This window comes from Canariomyces notabilis, assembly GCF_033297395.1.
Source record: "Canariomyces notabilis strain CBS 508.74 unplaced genomic scaffold N656scaffold_22, whole genome shotgun sequence".
Taxonomy (NCBI): Eukaryota; Fungi; Ascomycota; class Sordariomycetes; order Sordariales; family Chaetomiaceae; genus Canariomyces; species Canariomyces notabilis.
Window position 1 is genome coordinate 467,527 of NW_027041844.1, and position 18,421 is coordinate 485,947.

At 55.2% G+C, this 18,421-nt stretch overlaps 5 protein-coding genes across 5 annotated transcripts; 4 read left to right on the top strand and 1 right to left on the bottom strand.

The window, feature by feature from the left end:
- Nucleotides 1-84: 84 nt before the first annotated feature.
- Nucleotides 85-2,587, top strand: N656DRAFT_800566 (uncharacterized protein; the record flags this gene model as incomplete). The annotated part of the gene is made up of 2 exons (XM_064818026.1): nucleotides 85-181; nucleotides 240-2,587. The coding sequence occupies 2 exons, from the start codon at nucleotides 85-87 to the stop codon at nucleotides 2,585-2,587; spliced, it is 2,445 nt and encodes an 814-aa protein (XP_064667571.1).
- Nucleotides 2,588-2,591: 4 nt separating this feature from the next.
- Nucleotides 2,592-4,007, bottom strand: N656DRAFT_782469 (protein import receptor MAS20). Its single transcript, XM_064815769.1, has 4 exons — nucleotides 3,741-4,007; nucleotides 3,419-3,664; nucleotides 3,238-3,338; nucleotides 2,592-3,159 (listed from the first exon to the last, which is right to left on the bottom strand). The coding sequence occupies exons 1-4, from the start codon at nucleotides 3,805-3,807 to the stop codon at nucleotides 3,025-3,027; spliced, it is 549 nt and encodes a 182-aa protein (XP_064667572.1). The 5' UTR covers nucleotides 3,808-4,007; the 3' UTR covers nucleotides 2,592-3,024.
- Nucleotides 4,008-4,392: 385 nt separating this feature from the next.
- N656DRAFT_791527 (Metallo-dependent phosphatase) lies at nucleotides 4,393-8,887 on the top strand (the record flags this gene model as incomplete). The annotated part of the gene is made up of 9 exons (XM_064816982.1): nucleotides 4,393-4,575; nucleotides 4,644-6,154; nucleotides 6,209-6,494; nucleotides 7,377-7,556; nucleotides 7,855-7,960; nucleotides 8,042-8,575; nucleotides 8,632-8,704; nucleotides 8,760-8,809; nucleotides 8,865-8,887. 9 exons carry the CDS (start codon nucleotides 4,393-4,395, stop codon nucleotides 8,885-8,887), a joined length of 2,946 nt encoding a protein of 981 aa, XP_064667573.1.
- Nucleotides 8,888-11,033: 2,146 nt separating this feature from the next.
- N656DRAFT_715049 (uncharacterized protein) lies at nucleotides 11,034-12,296 on the top strand (the record flags this gene model as incomplete). Its single annotated transcript, XM_064812023.1, has 2 exons — nucleotides 11,034-11,953; nucleotides 12,017-12,296. Coding segments are annotated over 2 exons (1,200 nt in total), but the record flags the coding sequence as incomplete, so codon positions are not given.
- Nucleotides 12,297-15,357: 3,061 nt separating this feature from the next.
- N656DRAFT_791530 (uncharacterized protein) lies at nucleotides 15,358-17,446 on the top strand (the record flags this gene model as incomplete). The annotated part of the gene is made up of 4 exons (XM_064816983.1): nucleotides 15,358-15,683; nucleotides 15,741-15,824; nucleotides 15,883-16,045; nucleotides 16,103-17,446. 4 exons carry the CDS (start codon nucleotides 15,358-15,360, stop codon nucleotides 17,444-17,446), a joined length of 1,917 nt encoding a protein of 638 aa, XP_064667575.1.
- Between the last annotated feature and the right edge of the window lie 975 nt (nucleotides 17,447-18,421).

Here is an 18,421-nt window from a genome sequence, read left to right on the forward strand (position 1 = left end):
GATTGATGCGAACATCGCGGGGCACGAAGTTTGGTTTCGACCCCACCAAAACTTTGCGGCTACAACACCTCAAATCCTGAAGCCATGGAAAAGTTGTGGCCGAATTTCCCACAATCAGTACCGGGACTTCGCCCCGGCCAAGGTGGTGGTGACCTGACAGTCATGTCGAGATTCACACATTGTACGTAGTATCCTCCCCCATGACGTTGGCAAGACTGACAACGCCTCCTTGGTGACAGACGCCTTGGAACTATGGCACGAGCATCGTATTCCGATCATAATATCCAGCTTATTTCTCCTGAGCCTGCTACGCATATACCTTCACTCGACAGCCAAGCGACAGGACTTACTAGTGCTACCGAAGTTGCACGAGAAAGAGAAAGCCCCCAGCCAGAATGGCTCCCCGGTTGTTAGCGATGAGAAGCCAAAACTCATGCCCGAGCCCAAGAAGGATAAGATAGACGAACGGGAGGACAGTACAAGTGATGGATCTCAATCGACTGGAAGGTTAAAGCGTGGACCAAGGAGGATAAAGGGCGAACCTGGGAGGAGCGCTCGCAATGGCACCGTCGAGGCCGGAACGGAAGCGCGAAAGATCCAGGTGCTCGTGTTTTACTCGTCTTTGACAGGGAGCTCGGAAAAGATCGCCCATACATTTGCGCGAGCATTGGGAGATTCGCTTGGGGGTTCCGCCGAGAAGGAACATGGCAGCACATTCTTGTCGCCACGAGTACTAGACCTGGCTGAGGCTGATTACGACGAATATTTTATCACGCCCCCGAAGACCGAAGGCGAGCAGACCGATTTTTTCTACCTTTTCATTATCCCCAGTTACAATATCGACAGCATAAACGACAGCTTCCTTGAGCATCTTCAAGAAACGCACCACGATTTCCGCATTGATACATCACCGCTGGCGCCAATTCTGGGCTACTCCGTGTTTGGTCTGGGCGATAGGGAGGGGTGGCCGACTGAAGAGGAGGGGTTTTGTTTCCAAGCAAGGGAGGTGGACAAATGGATGGCGAAGCTGAGCGGTCGAAAGCGCGCATATCCCCTCGGCATGGGTGATTGGAAGAGAGATGGCAAGGAGAGACTGTCTGAGTGGCAGACTGGATTGGTGGATGTCCTCACCCAGTTGTCGCAGACTGGAAGCTTAGGCGATGGTGTGCCCGGCTCAGGAGACCCCCTTGAAAGCGACGACGAGGCGGAGGCGGAAGACGACGGTGAAGTGCTTTTCGAGGAAGTCGCAGATGTCAAAGCTGGGAAGAAACAAAGCTCTGGAAGTCTACAAGATGTGGAGGACCTAGGCAAGATCATGCAGATGTCAAGACCAGACAGTGCGACCGGCCAGAAGTCACGGACGCCGCTGGCTATTGATTTTACTACGCAGGGCAAATCGAGGGCCAAGGCGACAGCAACCGCCATGGTCAAGGAAATGGTGCCGAAAAACTCGCCTACCTACGCAGCCCTGACCAAGCAGGGCTACTCAATCGTTGGTTCCCACTCAGGGGTCAAAATCTGCCGCTGGACCAAATCGGCCCTACGCGGTCGGGGTTCCTGCTACAAATTCTCATTCTACGGCATCAACTCACATCAATGCATGGAAACCACTCCGTCCCTATCCTGCTCCAATAAGTGTGTCTTTTGCTGGCGCCACGGTACTAATCCGGTGGGCACGACCTGGCGGTGGGTGATTGACCCTCCACAGCTCATCTTCGATGGCGTCAAAGAGAACCACTACAAAAAGATCAAGATGATGCGCGGCGTCCCGGGCGTACGGGCTGAGCGCTTTGCCGAAGCGATGCGCATCCGGCACTGCGCCCTCTCCCTCGTGGGCGAGCCCATCTTTTACCCGCACATCAACGAGTTCCTGGGCATGTTGCACGGCGAGCGGATATCGTCCTTCCTCGTCTGCAACGCGCAGCACCCGGATCAGCTCGCCGCGTTGCAGCACGTCACACAGCTGTACGTCAGCATTGACGCTTCGAATCGCGAATCGCTCCGCCGCATCGATCGCCCCTTGCACCGAGATTTTTGGGAGCGCTTTCAGCGCTGCCTCGACATACTCCGCGAGCGCCGCTTCCGGCAGCGCACCGTCTTCCGTCTGACGCTGGTCAAGGGGTTCAATGTCGAGGACGAGGTCGAGGGGTACGCGGACCTGGTCGAGAGGGGTCTGCCGTGCTTTGTCGAGGTGAAGGGCGTCACATACTGCGGCACATCAACGTCGAGCAGTGCCGGCCTGACCATGGCCAACGTGCCCTTCTACCAGGAGGTGTGTGATTTCGTCACGGCCTTGGAGAGGGCGCTTCAGAAGAGGGGGCTCCAGTACGGCATTGCGGCGGAGCACGCTCACAGCTGCTGTATCCTGCTCGCAAGCGAGCGGTTCAAGGTCGACGGGAAGTGGCATACGCTGATTGACTACGACAAGTTCTTCCAGCTGCTTGAAGAGAAGGGCCCCGATGGGGACTTTGCGCCCGAGGATTACATGGGGCCTCCAACCCCTGAATGGGCGACGTGGGGCAATGGCGGGTTTGACCCGAGAGATCAGAGAGTGGATAAGAAGGGACGGCCCATTGAGGCGACGTAGTTGGGAAATAGCTGAGTGCAACAACTGGCGGAAACAAGAGTGTCAGGAAAGATTGGTCTTGCCTCAGTTGTGCTATACTGGGGCCATTATACTGAGATAGCACCTGATCCCTGGCTGCCACCTGCATCCTGTATCTATTGTACATTGGTTTTGATGCATACTGGCCGCACTCGTCTCTGATGCGCCATGCGGAGGAAAATGGGAGCAACACTATATCGTACAACACTGTAGAACTTCGCTTGTTGATGCCAAGTATGTCGCCGTCTCGCCATTTTGGTGGAAGAGGCTCTGTCATGACGGCGCGAGAAAGCAAGTGAGAGCCCAACCAGGCACATCAAGAACCTGCTCAATGTTCTCTCGCCCAATCCGAACTTGGGCGCCTCCTCGTTTCGAAAGTCCGTTGTAGTTCCGGGGTAAGTCCAGCTCGGAGCGCGCGCCTAGTCCAGGCCAACACCCGGCACAGCGCCCATCTCTCGCATCAGGGCCGCCATGTCGACCTCCGCCGGACCCGTGTAGGCCGTTCCGATCCGGCCGTCATACGCAATCATCTCGGCCAGGATATCGAGGATGGGCTGTAAGAGATCTGTAAGTACGAGAAAACGCCAGCTGGTTCGGGCTGGGGCTGCCTGTTGCTGGGTTCTTTTTCTCACCTTGGGTACCGTCTTATCATAGATGTTGATCAGATCCCCCGGGGTGGGGTAGACTTTGAGCGCCTTGTAAAAAGCGATTGCGGCCTCAAACGATTGGGAAGCTGGTTTTGTGTGAAACCAGGAATATCAGCCGGTGTCTCTGAGCCAGAGCAAAGAGGGAAAAGAGAGCAGTGAAACGTACGGTTAGCAGCCAACCTCTCTCCTTCCTGGATCTGCTCAAGGAAATAGGCCTCCTTCTCGTCGGCGCTGGCGGGGAAGCCTTCCTCCTTGGCCTCGTCCACGGCCTGCCTGATGGACTGCTTTTGGGCCTTGGCCGCCTGTTCGGCGCGGTCCTTTTCGCTGCGGGCTGCTCGCCGGTTGCTGCGGCGCAGCTGTCTCCTAAACTCGGGGTCGTGGCGGCGGCGGTAGTCGAAGTATACTGCGTACGCTGTTTGGGGGTAGGTAGTTAGCTTTTCTCCTGCTCGAGCCACATAGTTGCAAGGCCTCGGCAGCTCAATACATACCCAGTACGCCTGTGGCTATCGCCGCGACGGTTGCAGTCGCTATGACGACAGGTCTTGATGATGACATTTTGGATGCGATGGTTAAGAAAGAACTGGGGAGGGAATCAAGCACGCTGGTCGCACAGAACCCTGGGCTTTGAAAATATCGGATTTACCGCAGAATCGGGATGCGCTTGGTTGTTTAGGTGGTTCGTTGTTCTGGGTTGGTGAATGGACGGAAATCATATCGCAGCTGAAGCTGCTTGATCGCAGGTAAGTTTTTTTGGTCTTGGATCCCTGTTGCCGGCCGAGTCCGCTTGCCAAGCCAAGCCTTGCGTGGTGCTTGGCTGGACTGCTTGGCGTGCACGAGCCAACTGGTCTTAAGGTTCCTGCTATCGTCTCCATGTGTTACGTTCGTGCATCCTGCTTCGTAAATGTAAGTAACGGTACACTACTCAGGGGCTGTCCACAACGAAAGGTAACATCAATGCAACGACGTCAACGGCTTTGACAACCAAATTGGCTTGGACTGCTCGCGTCTCACTCTTTGGACCAACTGGCGCCGGGGCGTTCAGTAATTCATTTTATTCCGTCCGAGGACCTTGGATCGATATCAAAAACTCAGACGTTCCGGCGCTGAATTGCACGCTTCTGCCTGTGTTAGCTGATCGCCATGTCGGATGAACGATCAAAGATCTCGCTGAGAAGTGGGGGAAAGAGGAAGGGCCGGCCAGAAATCAAGATCTCGGGGCCTATATTGCAAGGCGATGCGGGTTCACGAGCTCCGCCGGGGCGGGCTGTCGCCGAGAATGGTCCTCCTCCTCGGCCGCGCCCTCCCCCGCCGAGCAGTGGCAAGGTGAACCGCACTATTCGCTTTCGGCGCGCCCAACTGAGCAGTAATTAATCTTTCACTTCTCTTCACAGACCTCGGATCTTGTCAAGCGACGGTACTCGTCCCGCTTCAATAATCTTCCTACCGATTTTGATCCCACCGCGAACCCAATGCCTGCCTTACCAAATCTTGACATGTATGCGCAGTCCAGGGTCCAAGATCGACGCGCTCCGCCTTCAAGAGGAGGGAGAAGCGTCAGTGCCGGAGGCGGCGGGGCAGGGCCTCAGGTCGATGTGAGATCGCTCCGAGACCCGTCGCTCATTCCCGAGCAGTATGTCGCCGAGATACTCAGCGAGGCCACTGAGGACGAGATCCGCGAGTATGAGGCAGCCCTGCGCGATCTCAAGGCCCGAGCGTCAACCGATCTCCAGCAGAATGTCTATCAGAACCGCACCCAGTTCATCAAGATCAGCAAAGAGGCAGAGAAGCTCAAGGGCGAGATGCGAACGCTCAAGAACCTCATGTCAGAGTTGAAAGCCAACACCACTGCTCTCCGATCGGCTTCCAACAATGTCGATGGCGGGAGCTTCAATGGCGATATCCCCATGGGGCTGAGCAAACGGGATAAGCGGAGCTCTGTCGCTGACCGTACCGCGCTCTGGAGCTCACAGATGCAGGCCCTGTACAAGAACGTTGAAGGCTCGCAAAAGTTCCTCCCAAACACCCCAGGGCGCCATGTTGTCCAGAACGCCGGCCTATGGGTAGAGCTGGACAACGCTACCTACCGCTCTAGGAGAGCGATGCAGATTTTTTTATTGAATGACCATTTGCTGGTTGCCTCGCGCAAGAAGCGCAAGGTGGACGGCCCGAATGCCGCTGACAGCCGGGCGCCCATGACGAAACTTGTTGCCGACCGTTGCTGGCATCTTTTAGACGTTGAGGTTGTTGACATGGCCGGGTCCAACGATTCCTCAAGCGGCAGGAACAAGCTTGCTGATGCTATCATGGTTCGGGGAGGTGGCCAGAATGAATCTTTTATCTACCGGACCGAGAAACCTGAGGACCCTGAGAAGCCTGCCCTGATGCTCAATATCCGGAAGCGCGTAGAGGAGCTGAGGAGGAACCTCCAGTCTGAACGAGAGGCAACAAATAAGGCCAAGGAAACGATCAACTACTTTGCGTCGCGCGATCCTGGCTTATTGCAGAAAACGGAGCTCCTCGAGACGCTTTCAGATATCAAGGACATGCTTATCGAGGTCGATGGCAAGCAGCAGAACCTGCGCTGGGTAGAGAGCCAGATGGACGAGTTGGACATCCATATCGCTCTTCAGCAAATCGAGCCCGCTGTTGCTCTGATCGAGAAGCTGAAAAGCCTGGCATATGGGCTGAAAAACAATGCTATTGCACAGGACTTTATCTCCTTCAAAGTCGACGAGAGGCGGGCGAAGCTGGCGGCACTGGTTGTGCGGGAGCTGGTCAGCACGCACAATCACCAGACCAAGACCAAGCAGAATGTTTTCTGGCTCAGCCGGTTGGGGTTTGAGGATCGCGCTCGCGAGGCATATCTGGAAGCCCGTAGCGAGATCATTCGGAAGCGGTCTCGGTGAGTACTTCAGTGTCACGAACGGCATGCCCTCTTGGCTAACAAAAAAGACAGGCAGTGCATTTTCCAGGGCAATCTGGACGAGTACATTTGGGAGATCTCGTTTGTCTACTTCACCATCATCCGGAACACGGTCAAATGCTTCCAGGCATGCTTCCCGCAGCCCATGATGAGCGCCTGCGTCAAATGGGCAAAGGAGGAGGTCGATGCATTCAACGCCATCCTGGCCCGGCAGTTGAGCGGTGAGGAGGAGGGTAGCCCCGTCTGGACGCAATGCATGGACAGGGCCAAGGAGCATGCCCAGCTGCTTTCCGAGGTTGGCCTCGACTTCCGCAGCTTGGTCGGCCAGAATATCAAGACGGCGGATGGGAACAAGTCATCGGATGCACCGGTTGGGTTGGGATTGTCGTGATCTGGGTCCAACATCAACATTTCCGAACTCTCTGGGGATATGCTGTGAACTTAATTCTGTACGTATACAACATTGCGGCAAATGAGACACAAGGGAGCTACGTTCACTCCTGATTCAGGCCAGAGTCCTTCCAGAATGCAGACGAGGCTGTCCCTTGAGATGGGCGTCGAGAGAGCTATGAAAGGACGGGCTTTGTGGTACTTCAAATGCGGGTTTCAAAGTCTCAAGTGGGGGGGCAATCAAGGCGTACCCCTTTTCATCGACGTTACTCTGTAATTACACCCAGATACCTGGTACTTACGCTGATTACATGGTCCCACTGATTCCCTCAGAACCTGAACAAGCTGAAGATAGTGTGACGCATTGACCACAAATCCATCATCACAGCTCCCACCTTCTTGATGCAATCTCCCAACGATCAAGGCTGGCTTTCTTCACACATCGAATCCAAAACCTGTTATAATACCCCTCCTGTATTAGAGTCGGCTTTCTGCGACGCCTGCACGGGATAAACTGTTCAATCACGGTTCAACTTTACGATTTCTTTGTGAGATCGAGCTGATAGATCTGGCCAACAGTGAGCAGCAAAACAGCAGGACCCTTGGCGACCGAGGCGACCAACTGACCACCCGCCCACCTGCCCAATTTTGACCCAGACCTGAGGACCCGCGCCGCGCCTGGATACACAAACGTTCCTGTGGACACAAACGTCATTGTCGCCAACTCCTGCGATCACGCTGTTTACACCACAGCTGCAATACAATACTTCGATACCCTCGCCTATCGCATTCCCCATTCGACTTCGCATAGCCTGTCTCGGGAGGAATTGCCACCATGGATACAAACATGGAGGATGTTGGGCGCGCTCCCGCAGAGCTGACTTCGGTCAACCTTGAGCCAACCACGATTCCGACTGTCGACGGCTGGATTGAAAGCCTGATGAACTGCAAGCAACTGGCAGAGGTAGATGTCCAAAGACTGTGTGAAAAGGTGTGCATCTCTTGTTTTATTATCGCGCCCTCTCTTCCCCGCAGCATGTGCAAGGCATCGCCGAGGCGATCTATCCCCGCACTACTAGGCTTTTACGCCGAGAATACCTTTGACGGGGCGATGACTACTCTCGTGCGCACGCTATATGACCTCCAGATAGGCTAACATGTCGCTTTTCTCTAGGCACGCGAGGTCTTGCAAGAAGAGTCCAACGTACAACCCGTCGTATGTGTGCCCCTCTTGCCGGCCGGCTCAGGCGACCAACATTTCCAACAGCTCCCGAAACTAATCCTTCTAGAAATGCCCCGTGACTGTTTGCGGCGATATCCATGGACAGTTTCATGACCTGATGGAACTCTTCAAGATTGGCGGGCCCAACCCGGACACCAACTATCTCTTCATGGGTATGGCTCGGCCTGACTGATAATCCCCCCAAGTTGGCGGACGAGGGCCTGTTGATGTTCTGACGATTGGGTGTTGCGCAGGGGATTATGTCGATCGAGGGTACTACTCGGTCGAGACTGTCACCCTGCTTGTGGCGCTCAAGATTCGATACCCGCAGCGGATTACCATCCTCCGAGGCAACCACGAGTCGCGCCAGATTACGCAGGTATACGGCTTCTACGACGAGTGCCTGCGCAAGTACGGCAATGCAAACGTGTGGAAGTACTTTACCGACCTGTTCGATTACCTCCCCCTCACCGCCCTCATCGACAACCAGATCTTCTGCCTCCACGGCGGGCTCTCGCCAAGCATCGACACGCTTGATAACATCAGAGCGCTGGACCGGATCCAGGAAGTCCCCCATGAGGGCCCTATGTGCGATCTCCTCTGGTCGGACCCTGACGACCGGTGCGGCTGGGGCATTTCCCCTCGTGGCGCAGGATATACGTTTGGCCAAGACATATCAGAGGCTTTCAACCACAACAACGGTCTGACGCTGATTGCCAGAGCGCATCAGCTCGTAATGGAGGGCTACAACTGGTCCCAGGATCGTAATGTCGTCACAATCTTCTCTGGTACGCTGCCATTGTGCGCCACGGTGGCTGCCACGCATCACTAACATGAACTGCAGCTCCCAATTACTGCTACAGGTGTGGTAATCAGGCCGCGATTATGGAGATCGACGAGCATCTGAAATATACATTGTGCGTTTTCTGCGCCCTCCTTGTGAGCCGATCTGTCTGCTAATCACGGTCTCAGCCTGCAATTTGACCCCTGCCCGAGAGCTGGTGAACCCATGGTCTCAAGAAGTAAGGGAGCCCATTTCACGCTGGCCTGTGGAAGAATACTGACAGGCAATTGCAGGGACTCCAGACTACTTCCTCTAATTGGGGACATCACACCGGCTTCCGGGCGTGCTGCTGCGAACGGCAGGGACTAGCCGGGAAGTGGGAGCGGCAGCTAGGGGTACATCGGGTGCGGAGTCTCATCCGCTTTGGCGAGGAGGATATGACAAATGGTTGCGGAGGGACTCTGGTGCAGCGGGAGGTGATGTATCAAACAACTGCTCCGCTTCTCCCTGTGGCAAATGGGGAACGGGCGCCCAGAGAGGGTCCAGTGACTAGACCATCGGGATCAATACAACGATCCATTAGGAATAGGACACAAAGCTGGGCGCTTACTACCGCATTTTTGTTAGATTACCTACTGCTCTCGTCCGCCGCTGTGAGTGGGTTTGGGACAAAAGATCCGGCTAGACATGGCACGCGGAGGCTGTTTCTCCTACCTACCTACTAATGCGAATGCGAATCTGTGTTTGTCTGTCTGGACGTCTAGAGTTGGTATGCTGTGATCCAGCGAGCCAAGGCAGCGAGGTATCATTTGAATTTGAGGGCTGTGTCATACCTTCTATGCAAACTTGTTATGTATATGGGATGAGTAGGTAGGTAGGATGTAGGCGTTGGACGGACAAGGTGGTGGAAGGGGAAGGCAAAGTTCGAGGGCTGGCCCCTGATGCTATCCTCTTCACGATCATGGGATGAGGGTATTGGACCTTGGACACATGGACATCCGGTCTCTGTCGCTCATATGCTTTGCCCCATTGGAAGGGAAGCGTAAGGTGTAAGGTCTAGCCTCTTTATAAGAGCCAGACCGGCCCAATCTCTGGGCTCTTCAGAGGTCTACAGTCATGGGAAAGTGAGGCAAGCATCTTGCTCTCTGAGGGCTTGCTGAAGGTACTGTAGCCAGCGAGATCCTTCCACACCTGACGACGGCCGACTAGGGTAAGGTACTACCGGTAGGCCTGGGCTGAAGTTTAAAACAGACAGATGACGAAAAGGCATGCGCGTTGCTGACCACTTGCCAAGCACCGACAGTGTTAGCTACATCTGTGGTGCGTCAAGGTTTGGGTTGAGTATCTAGGTAGGTACTTAGCTTGGCCACCTAACTCTGGATCCCTCAAGCTGGTTCTTTGGGCACCCGCCAGGGCGATGCCATGATTAGAGTTGGCCCACCCGGGTCTGCTGGAGTTGGATATGATCCAAACAATACCTACAAACCTGCTGGAGGGGAAACTAGTTACGGTTTCACGGCCTAAAAGGGGGCGGAAAGAGGGAGAGAAGAATGATGAGCGAGGGGAGTAACTTGAAGGTACAGGTAATCGGGGTTGCAAGTACCGGTATATCGTGACCAGCTCTCACATGCACACAGCCCCTGAGTTGATACTGTAAGTCACGGGGAACATAGGCTTTTGCGACAGAGTTCGAACAAAAAGCACGCTGGATCGGAGGGAACTGGAGAACAAATGCTTTGGTCCTGCTCTCTTTTCTTTCATCTCAACAGGACTGGAATCTGGCTCTGCTGCGGGTGACGTTGGTCGATAACGCAGACCTGCCCCATGCCGCCGGGCTTCTCGGGGAGCTCGATATCTGCTGCTCGCTATCAGGCGCTTGACTGCCTTACCCTTTCTTCGGGGGAAGCAAGCAAAGAAGCTAAGGTAAAGAAAGGAAGGGAAAGGGAAGTGACTTCCTCGAGGCCACATTCTGATCTCCTTCTCGACTTCATGTCCGCGTGCTGGCTCACCTGCTTCTCAACCCGCCGAGCGCGTATTCTAAGTTTGCCAGTTTGTAGCATTTCATCCAGAATACAGTTCCCATTCTCCCTTTTCCTCCTTGCAACTCTGGACTGGCATACCTCGATCCCTTTGCCGAGCGACGGTACGAGAAGAGAGGATGTCTGAATACACTCCTACTACTTCCGGCTCGCCGCCGACTACTCTCGGAACGGGTATTGTTGCTGCGGAAGTGTCAGAGGTAATGTTTTGAACTTTCCTATTGCGTTCTTGAGTCCTTGAGTCCCTCCAGGGGTCGCCCCCTATTCCTCCTAGCACTCATTGTCCCCCTATCCCACCACTACAGCAACACCTCCCTGCCCTTCCCGGCAATAAACAAACAGCCCCTTTCTAACCCGGGCATAATATATCCACTCCCACTTCAGCCCCCGACGCTTCCCGCCACAGGAGCAGGCGCAGGATCAGGACCGCCTTACCTAGCCACAACAGCACAAATCGGGGGGATCCCATCTCTCCTGCCGGACGTGCCCATCTCGGCGGCGCTGCTGGGCCTCTTCCTAGCCGGAGCAGCGGCCAACATGACGCTGTTCCAGCGCAACCGGCGGCGGCGGTACAAGTTCATTTTTTCCGTCCTCGTCTTTGGTTTCTGCATGGCCCGGGTGGTAGCGCTGAGCCTGCGCATCGCGTGGGCGTGCTATCCACGCAACGCTCGGCTCGCCCTCGCCGCAAACGTCTTCACCGCCGCCGGAGTCCTCATCCTCTACGTCACCAACCTCGTCTTTGCCCAGCGCATTTTCCGTGCCTACCACCCCCTGTCTGGGTGGAAGACCTCTGTCACGGCGGCGTTTTGGACGCTTTTCGGCAGTGCGGGAATTGTGCTCGCCATGGTTGTGACTGTCACCGTGCAAGCCGCCCTCACAAGGGATCGGTATACCAAATTGATCGACCGGCGCGTGCAGCTGTTTTGCGCGACGTACCTGGCGGCCTACGCGCTCCTGCCCGTGCCGCTGGTGATGGCGGCCGTGGTGGCGCCGCGGCGCACGAGGCTGGACAAGTTCGGCCAGGGGCCCTTCCGCACAAAAGTCGTCCTGCTGACGGCGGCCGCGGCGCTGCTGGCAGCGGGCGCCACCTTCCGCGCCGTCACGGCCTACTTACCGGCGCGCCCCCTCAACGATCCGGCCTGGTACCATGCCCGGCCTTGCTACTATGGGTTCAACTTCGGGGTGGAACTGGTCGTGGTGTTTACGTACGCCTTGGGGAGGTTCGACAAGCGGTTCCATGTTCCTGACGGGAGCTCCGCGCCGGGTCACTATTCCTGCCAGGATTTTGGGCCCGAGGCGGCGGCTATCGCTGCTGCTGCTGCGGCGGCGGCTGATATTAGGAGGTCGTATCTTTTTGGTGGTGGAAAGGCTAGGGGTGGTGGTGAGCCCGGTTGGACGACGGTCAGGTCGATCAACCCGGACAGCAGCAGCAGGAGTGAAAAGAGTGCTCGCGTCGGCGCTGAGGCGAGTAGGAGGAGCTCGATTGTGGAAGGGCCGAGCGCGAGGAACAGTTTGGCGAGAGATGCAGACCTGGCTTGGATGGCGAGGGCTTTGGTACGTATGATCACTATTACTGCGCGGATCTTCGTCTCGAGAGGGCTTGGAAATGCTAACGGCGATGGTGGTGCTCAACAGCGCGAGTTATACGGCGAAGACGACGATGAGTGGAAACACGGCTGGTTGTAAAAGTGTGGTTGCTTTCCGTTTCCCCTGCCTCATGCTGAGCTCCTCATGCCCAGAAAACAATTTTCAAGGATATATATATTCAATGAAAAGCCGAGCGGGACAAAATCTCTGTAGTCAGGCAGTGCCGCAGGAGTAATACCAGTCTTCGTAGACAATTATCTTGGTTAGATCAATTCTGGTGATCCTCGCTTTTCATTTCACCACCGGGAAATAGAGTTCCAAACCAGCGATGAACATAGGCGGTCTTTCGGGACCCGGTCTGCTCGTCCCCAGGCCTATGTTGAGTAGGGTCTGGCTCTAACAAGACGTTTGGCGGTGCGGGACGTGTCGGCATTGACAAGAGACACAGATCGCCAGCCAAGACCTCGGGGTCGTTTGGGGAAGCGTTTGTTGTTTCCTGGTTCACGATGAGCATACACAGTTCGTTCGCATGAACATGTGCCTGGCTCTTCTAGGCAATCCCGGGACGGGGTGTGGTAATGGTTTGAGGGTAACGGGGCCGCATAAATTTCCCGGTGAGCTGCGGCACGGGACAGCCGGACTTTTGAGACCCCTGGCAAGTGGTGAAGGGCGGAGTGTCTTGATTCTTGAGAACAGAGTTGTTTGACCATGTTCCAAGTATTGTGTCTCCCAGACAGACAGCGGCAGTGGTTAAAACGCGTGGAAACGCGGGCCCGCGCTACTATTCATGGTAAAAGTTCCGGCGCGCTGGCACACTGCGGTGCTCTGTCTGCTTGTCATAACGTCAAGACAGCGGTTGTTGCAGGTAAAGTGAGACGAGATACGACTCGACAGCCGCGGGAGCCTCCGTCCGCACTTTGTTCTCGGTGGTCATGGCCTGACAACAAAAGGTAATGCCTCGGCCGTGGTTAAGTGTTGGCATTACTCCGTACCTCATATCGCATTGCAGCAGTCCCGGCGGTTGCTCAGCCAGTCGGGCGGGCTGTACGTTGGGAGATGTTGAATGTAGGCAAAGAGGTCTGAGCGGAACTATACTTACATTATGTATGAATGCATAGCTACTGTAAATATAGTCATACAAACGGGCTGGATCGGCAATCGGCGTGGTGTCCCACGGACGGGACTGTTTGGGGCGCCAGTGATGTGCCCTCCGAGCCGTGGGTGATCGGTCTCTGGTGTAGGGCTTCGCAGCGATGCTCGCTATGCCAATAATAACTCTTTACCGATTGTGGTATCCGTATTCGGTTGGAGAAACCCGCGGCTGGAGGGGCCTTATCCCGATGCATGGCGTTCATTCAACCACTCAAGTTCACCCAGTTGACCACACCAGCATCAACGAGGCGCTTAAGTATATTATTCTGCACCTCACTCCCGCCCGTGACAAGCATCGTCTGCTGGAGGACGTGAGTGCGGGAGTTGGGTTTTGAGCAAAGATGGGGTGGGGTTTCGGACGGGAGCGGCGGGGACGAAGGCTTTGGGTAGGTGGACCGGGGACCCTGAGGCCTGAGGTCAGCAGTTTCTCAGGGCTGGGTCCGAAACGTGGTGCTGGACCCATCATCAGAACAGGCAGTCCTTGACCCGTTTACACTACGTAGTTTGAGTTCAAGCTGGCCCAAGCTATCCCGACGCGTTCGTGATATGATCATTCACACATACTATAGCCCAGTTAGAAAGGACGAGAGCAATTCAATCTTCAAGTAAATGCTCCAGATGAGATGCTAGTGCACACTAGTTATGCATGAATTGCGTCTTCGACCCTATAATGGCCGACAGAGAGAATTGCTTTCCGCTCAGTTAAGTTACTGTTTCGTCTGTGCGTACAGTACAGCTTGACCCATAGGAAATGGGAAGGGGGCGCCGAGAGCTGTCATCAAGATGACAGGCCACGGCGGTAGTGGGATAGCAGACAGTTCGTCTTGAGCTTTACATGTGTAAAATGCATACCGTAAGGTAGTAATTGCTGGGATATCTACCTCGTTGGAAAGTGTCAAGCAATAGAAAGTAGGAGAAGAATACCTTATGTATTGTACCAAGGCTGCAGTACCTGCTGTCTAAGTGTTCGTTGTCTTGCGAAGGAAGGCATTGATGCAGGCAAATCTTAAGACAGCCAGAGCTATATCGCAATGCCCTAGTTGCGTTTCTCCCTCCCGCCATTCCACGTTTCTCTTTGCCCTCGTTTTGCTTTCGCTTGGCCGACTTCGTACTTCGATAGTTCTGCGCCCCTGCATTGCGCAGCTAGAGCTTGATCTTTTATCTTCGAGCTGTCGAGAAAAACGAACATGCCGGACAGGGGTCCAAGCAAATCATCCCCTTGTTAGTCGTGATGGTTCTAAGCCACATGGGGCATGAGGGCTTCCAGATGCACCTTAACAGCAAGCGAAATTGGGCGTGGGTCTTGCACCAATCTCCCCTTCTGTTTTGTTTGACCTCACCCAAACCGCTCACCTCCGTCTCTCTTCTCATCAATTCTCTTGACTCCCTTTTTCTTTCCCAGTCGTGAGGGGCGTGAAACTGGACCCCACGGTCCGCACACCACCAGAACCGACGTTTTGGTTTCTTTCGCTCGTTTCTGCCGCTCTTTTCAGATCGCCCTTTTTTGTCTCCGCCATCAATTGCTGGTATTAGTCCCTCACTCGGGACTTGAACCTGCTAGCCACGGTCGCTCCTTCCCATCGGACGCGAGTCCACGCACCGGCCGTTCCTACCCCGGCGTCTTCCCAAGCACTGGAGTTGTTTTTGTTGGTGTGTCCACTCCAGTGCGACCACGGCTGCAGCACACCATAAACGACAAGAGCGACTCCCACTCCCGTTGCCGCTGGCCTGCATATATGTGCAACGCTGCCCAGCTGAGCCCTTGTCCCGACCTCGGTTTCTGCCACTCATTTCGGCGGCCAGTATTCGCATCACGACTCGTGCTGTCAGCCCTCGACGGCGTCAAGACACTGGTGTGTAACGCCAAATAGCTTACTATTTCTCAACCCAGCAAGATTGCTGTCGGCATTGGCGTAGCACGTGGCTCAAGGTACATCAGCAAGCCCGAAATCGCCTGTTACCTTGAAGGCCTCTCGCCCAATTCACCGCGCTCCAAACGCCATGAGCCATGAGAGGACTCGAGAACGATCATGAATACGGGCGCACGGTGACACAACAAACGGAAAACCGTTCCAGGACCATAAGCGGCCACTGGTCGCTCAGCGACGCGGCGATTGGGGAAAGGCTGGCTGGGGACGAGGGGATGACAAGTCCCCAAGTGCTCTCCGGAAGGAGGCCGACGAGTCGTCTCAGAACGAGAGAGATACTCTTCTTCCTCTTGTCGACCGCTCCTTCGACAATGGCCGCGTGCATTTCGCTTAGGGGTTCCAAGACATGCTCTGCCTTCAACTCGTCTTCCGTGTCAACAACAGATAGTCACTTGGTGGGGCGCTAGTATGTCAACTTGCGCCTATGGTTCTTTCAAGTTCGAAGCTAATTCTTACCGCCCAGCCCTTTCCTAAGCTTCGCTTCGAACGTTCATACGTTCGATGAGCTTTTGAAATCGTACGTAGAAACTGACTACGTGCGAGAGAAGTTAGTATCATGAGGAAAACCAAACGCCGGGGATTAGATTAGACTGACAGTTCCACAGATACTCCATCCTGCTTGGCTGTAGCAGCATCGACCTCACCAACACCACTGATTTTTATGCGCGCTTCACGACGACCGTAATATGTAATGATCTTGTCCAGAATTCCATCCAGAGCTGCAATCTCCGTCAGGAGGATTCTCGCCCGGTGTGCGCCGAGACATGCGTGCGTAGTGACTTTCTTCACTGCCAGTCTCTGTTCTGCGGCTAACTTCACCTCTAGGCCCAATTTGCGCAAGCCGAGGCGTATGTTGTGGGTGACAGCAATCTCTGTGCCAGTCCCGGCAGCAATGCGCAGTCACAGATCCGGGCCGATTTCACCAACTGCGCCCTGCCAGCCAACGCGCTATCTAGCAGGGACTGCATCCGGGGCGTCGACAACGAGCCCGAAAACTGTGGATATGGAAACAGCACAATAGGGCTGTGTTCCTATTGCGCCGCGGGCGGTATCAATTCGACTGATACTTGCTGCTACCAGGCCGACGCCGAGACTCGCTGTGCTGGCGTTGTCCTGCCAACAATTACGCCAATCACCCTGCCGACGGTGACGGCGACGGCGTTCCCTTCTGCTACGAACGATCCCGGAGCCGAAGCCGCAGCCGGCCAAGGTCTTTCTGGGGGCCAGATTGCTGGCATCGTCATTGGCTCTGTTTTGGGAGCCGCCCTTCTCGCCGCCATAATTTTTGGGTGTATCGTTTACGCCAGGAGGCGCCGTACCCTGCCTGCCTCAAGCATATTCAACCAGCCGTCACCAGCTCGGCAAGGAACAGCGTCGACCCAAATGGCGCAGGCCGGTGCTCCACCTGGCTTCGAGATTCTCCCTGGTGGGCGAATTGCCCGAATGTCGGCACTGGAAGGACACTCCGGCGATGCCCCGTCTCACCACACACGCCGGGACATCGCAAGTTCCTCTCGAGGCGGAACGGTGGCAGGTTATGTTGGAAGCAGCAGGAGGCGAGGCGACGACCATTCGTCCTCTGATGGGTTTGGCGAGAGCCCCGAGTCTGATCGTGGGGCTACAGGGGTGCTCAGGCCACCCCCGACGACTTTAAGAAGGAACGGCTCGCTTTCCAGCAGTTCCGCGCTGGGCGTCGAAGACGCGCAGTCCCCCACCAGTGCGGGCATGTCTTCTCCCCAAGGAATGACGAGCCAGCAGTCCGAGCAGCTGCCCTTCTTCAAGGACTACTACTCTCAAGATGATATTCATCCTGGTGACCGCGTTGCTGTCCTGTGGGCGTACCAGCCACGAGCTGCCGACGAATTCACTCTGGAGCGCGGTGACATGATCAAGGTTGTGGGCATCTGGGACGATGGCTGGGCCACGGGTGTCATGGTAGACGAACGTGCCGAGCAGTGGGAAGCTCGTCGACAGGCTCAGCGAGACAGTGGCGTCTCGAACACATCCGGCAGGGTCCAAGATCCCTCACCGCCAGCCAGCGGCGAAATCAAGGCGTTCCCCCTCGTGTGCGTGTGTCTTCCTGAGCACTGGAGGAGGACAATCGAGGGAGACGGGTCTACGGAAACCGCGTCGAGCGCACAGCCGTACACAACCACGACGGGGTCCTGAGAGCGGTTTATGATTACGACTCAACACTGCATCTGTTCGCAATAATGTCTCGATGAAGGCCTTTGTGTTTTGGTTCGGCATTGTCTACGGCGTTTGGTACCCAACCATGTGTTTTTCCTGCATGGATCCTCGGCCCCCAATCTAAAGCAGGTCTGGTTCCGAGCTCGGCCTCTGGACGCAATACCCGTACATATCGCGGGCCTCTATCTGTACATAGACGGCTTCCATTATGTATGGCTGTTCAAAGCCGCGAGTCTACATCCCGCGGGTACTCCGTGGGAGGTGTGTTTGCACCCTCTGTCGCAACAGCTCAGCCGTTTTTGTTTTCAATCCTGGGAAGCTGCCTCATTTGGCGAGCGTAGCGCTCTTTGGAACTTGCGGAGGTTCTGGAGGGTCAGATCCAACGTTTCGCGTTTACCAGCACATCTGCTGTGCATTTCGCTTCGTCATTGTTCTATATACCCGCTTTGCTTGCGATGGTGTTTGAAGAGGATTGGTGCTTGGGGGCCTATTGTGTAATGGTAGCGGACTGCAGTGTTGTGGAAGCAGGGCTCTTGGCCCAAGGGGGATCGTCGGTGCGAGCATACAGAGCTAGCATCTCCAGGTACGATCATGTAGGGTCATGACGGTTATTGTCGCCACGTTACATCAAATAGCCCGTGGACGATTTCCGTCTACAGGTAGAGATCAAGTACGCTTTACTAAAACAGAAAAGTTATAGGCATTCATTACTCATTTCTTTTCGTTGAGGGGGACGTGACCGACACATGCGGACCATTTTGCGCGGCTTTTGTACACCTCGTTCATGCCATGCATCCTCCAGATGGAAGTAAACAAGCTGAACTCATGGTAAATTCTCTGGGTGTTGGCTGTGACGGTCGGTATACCAGGGAGAACAATGTGCGTGTGATTCCGTTGTACTACGGAGGCGCCGAGTGTACTCCTTCCGAAAACTCTTCACCAGCCAAAAATAGT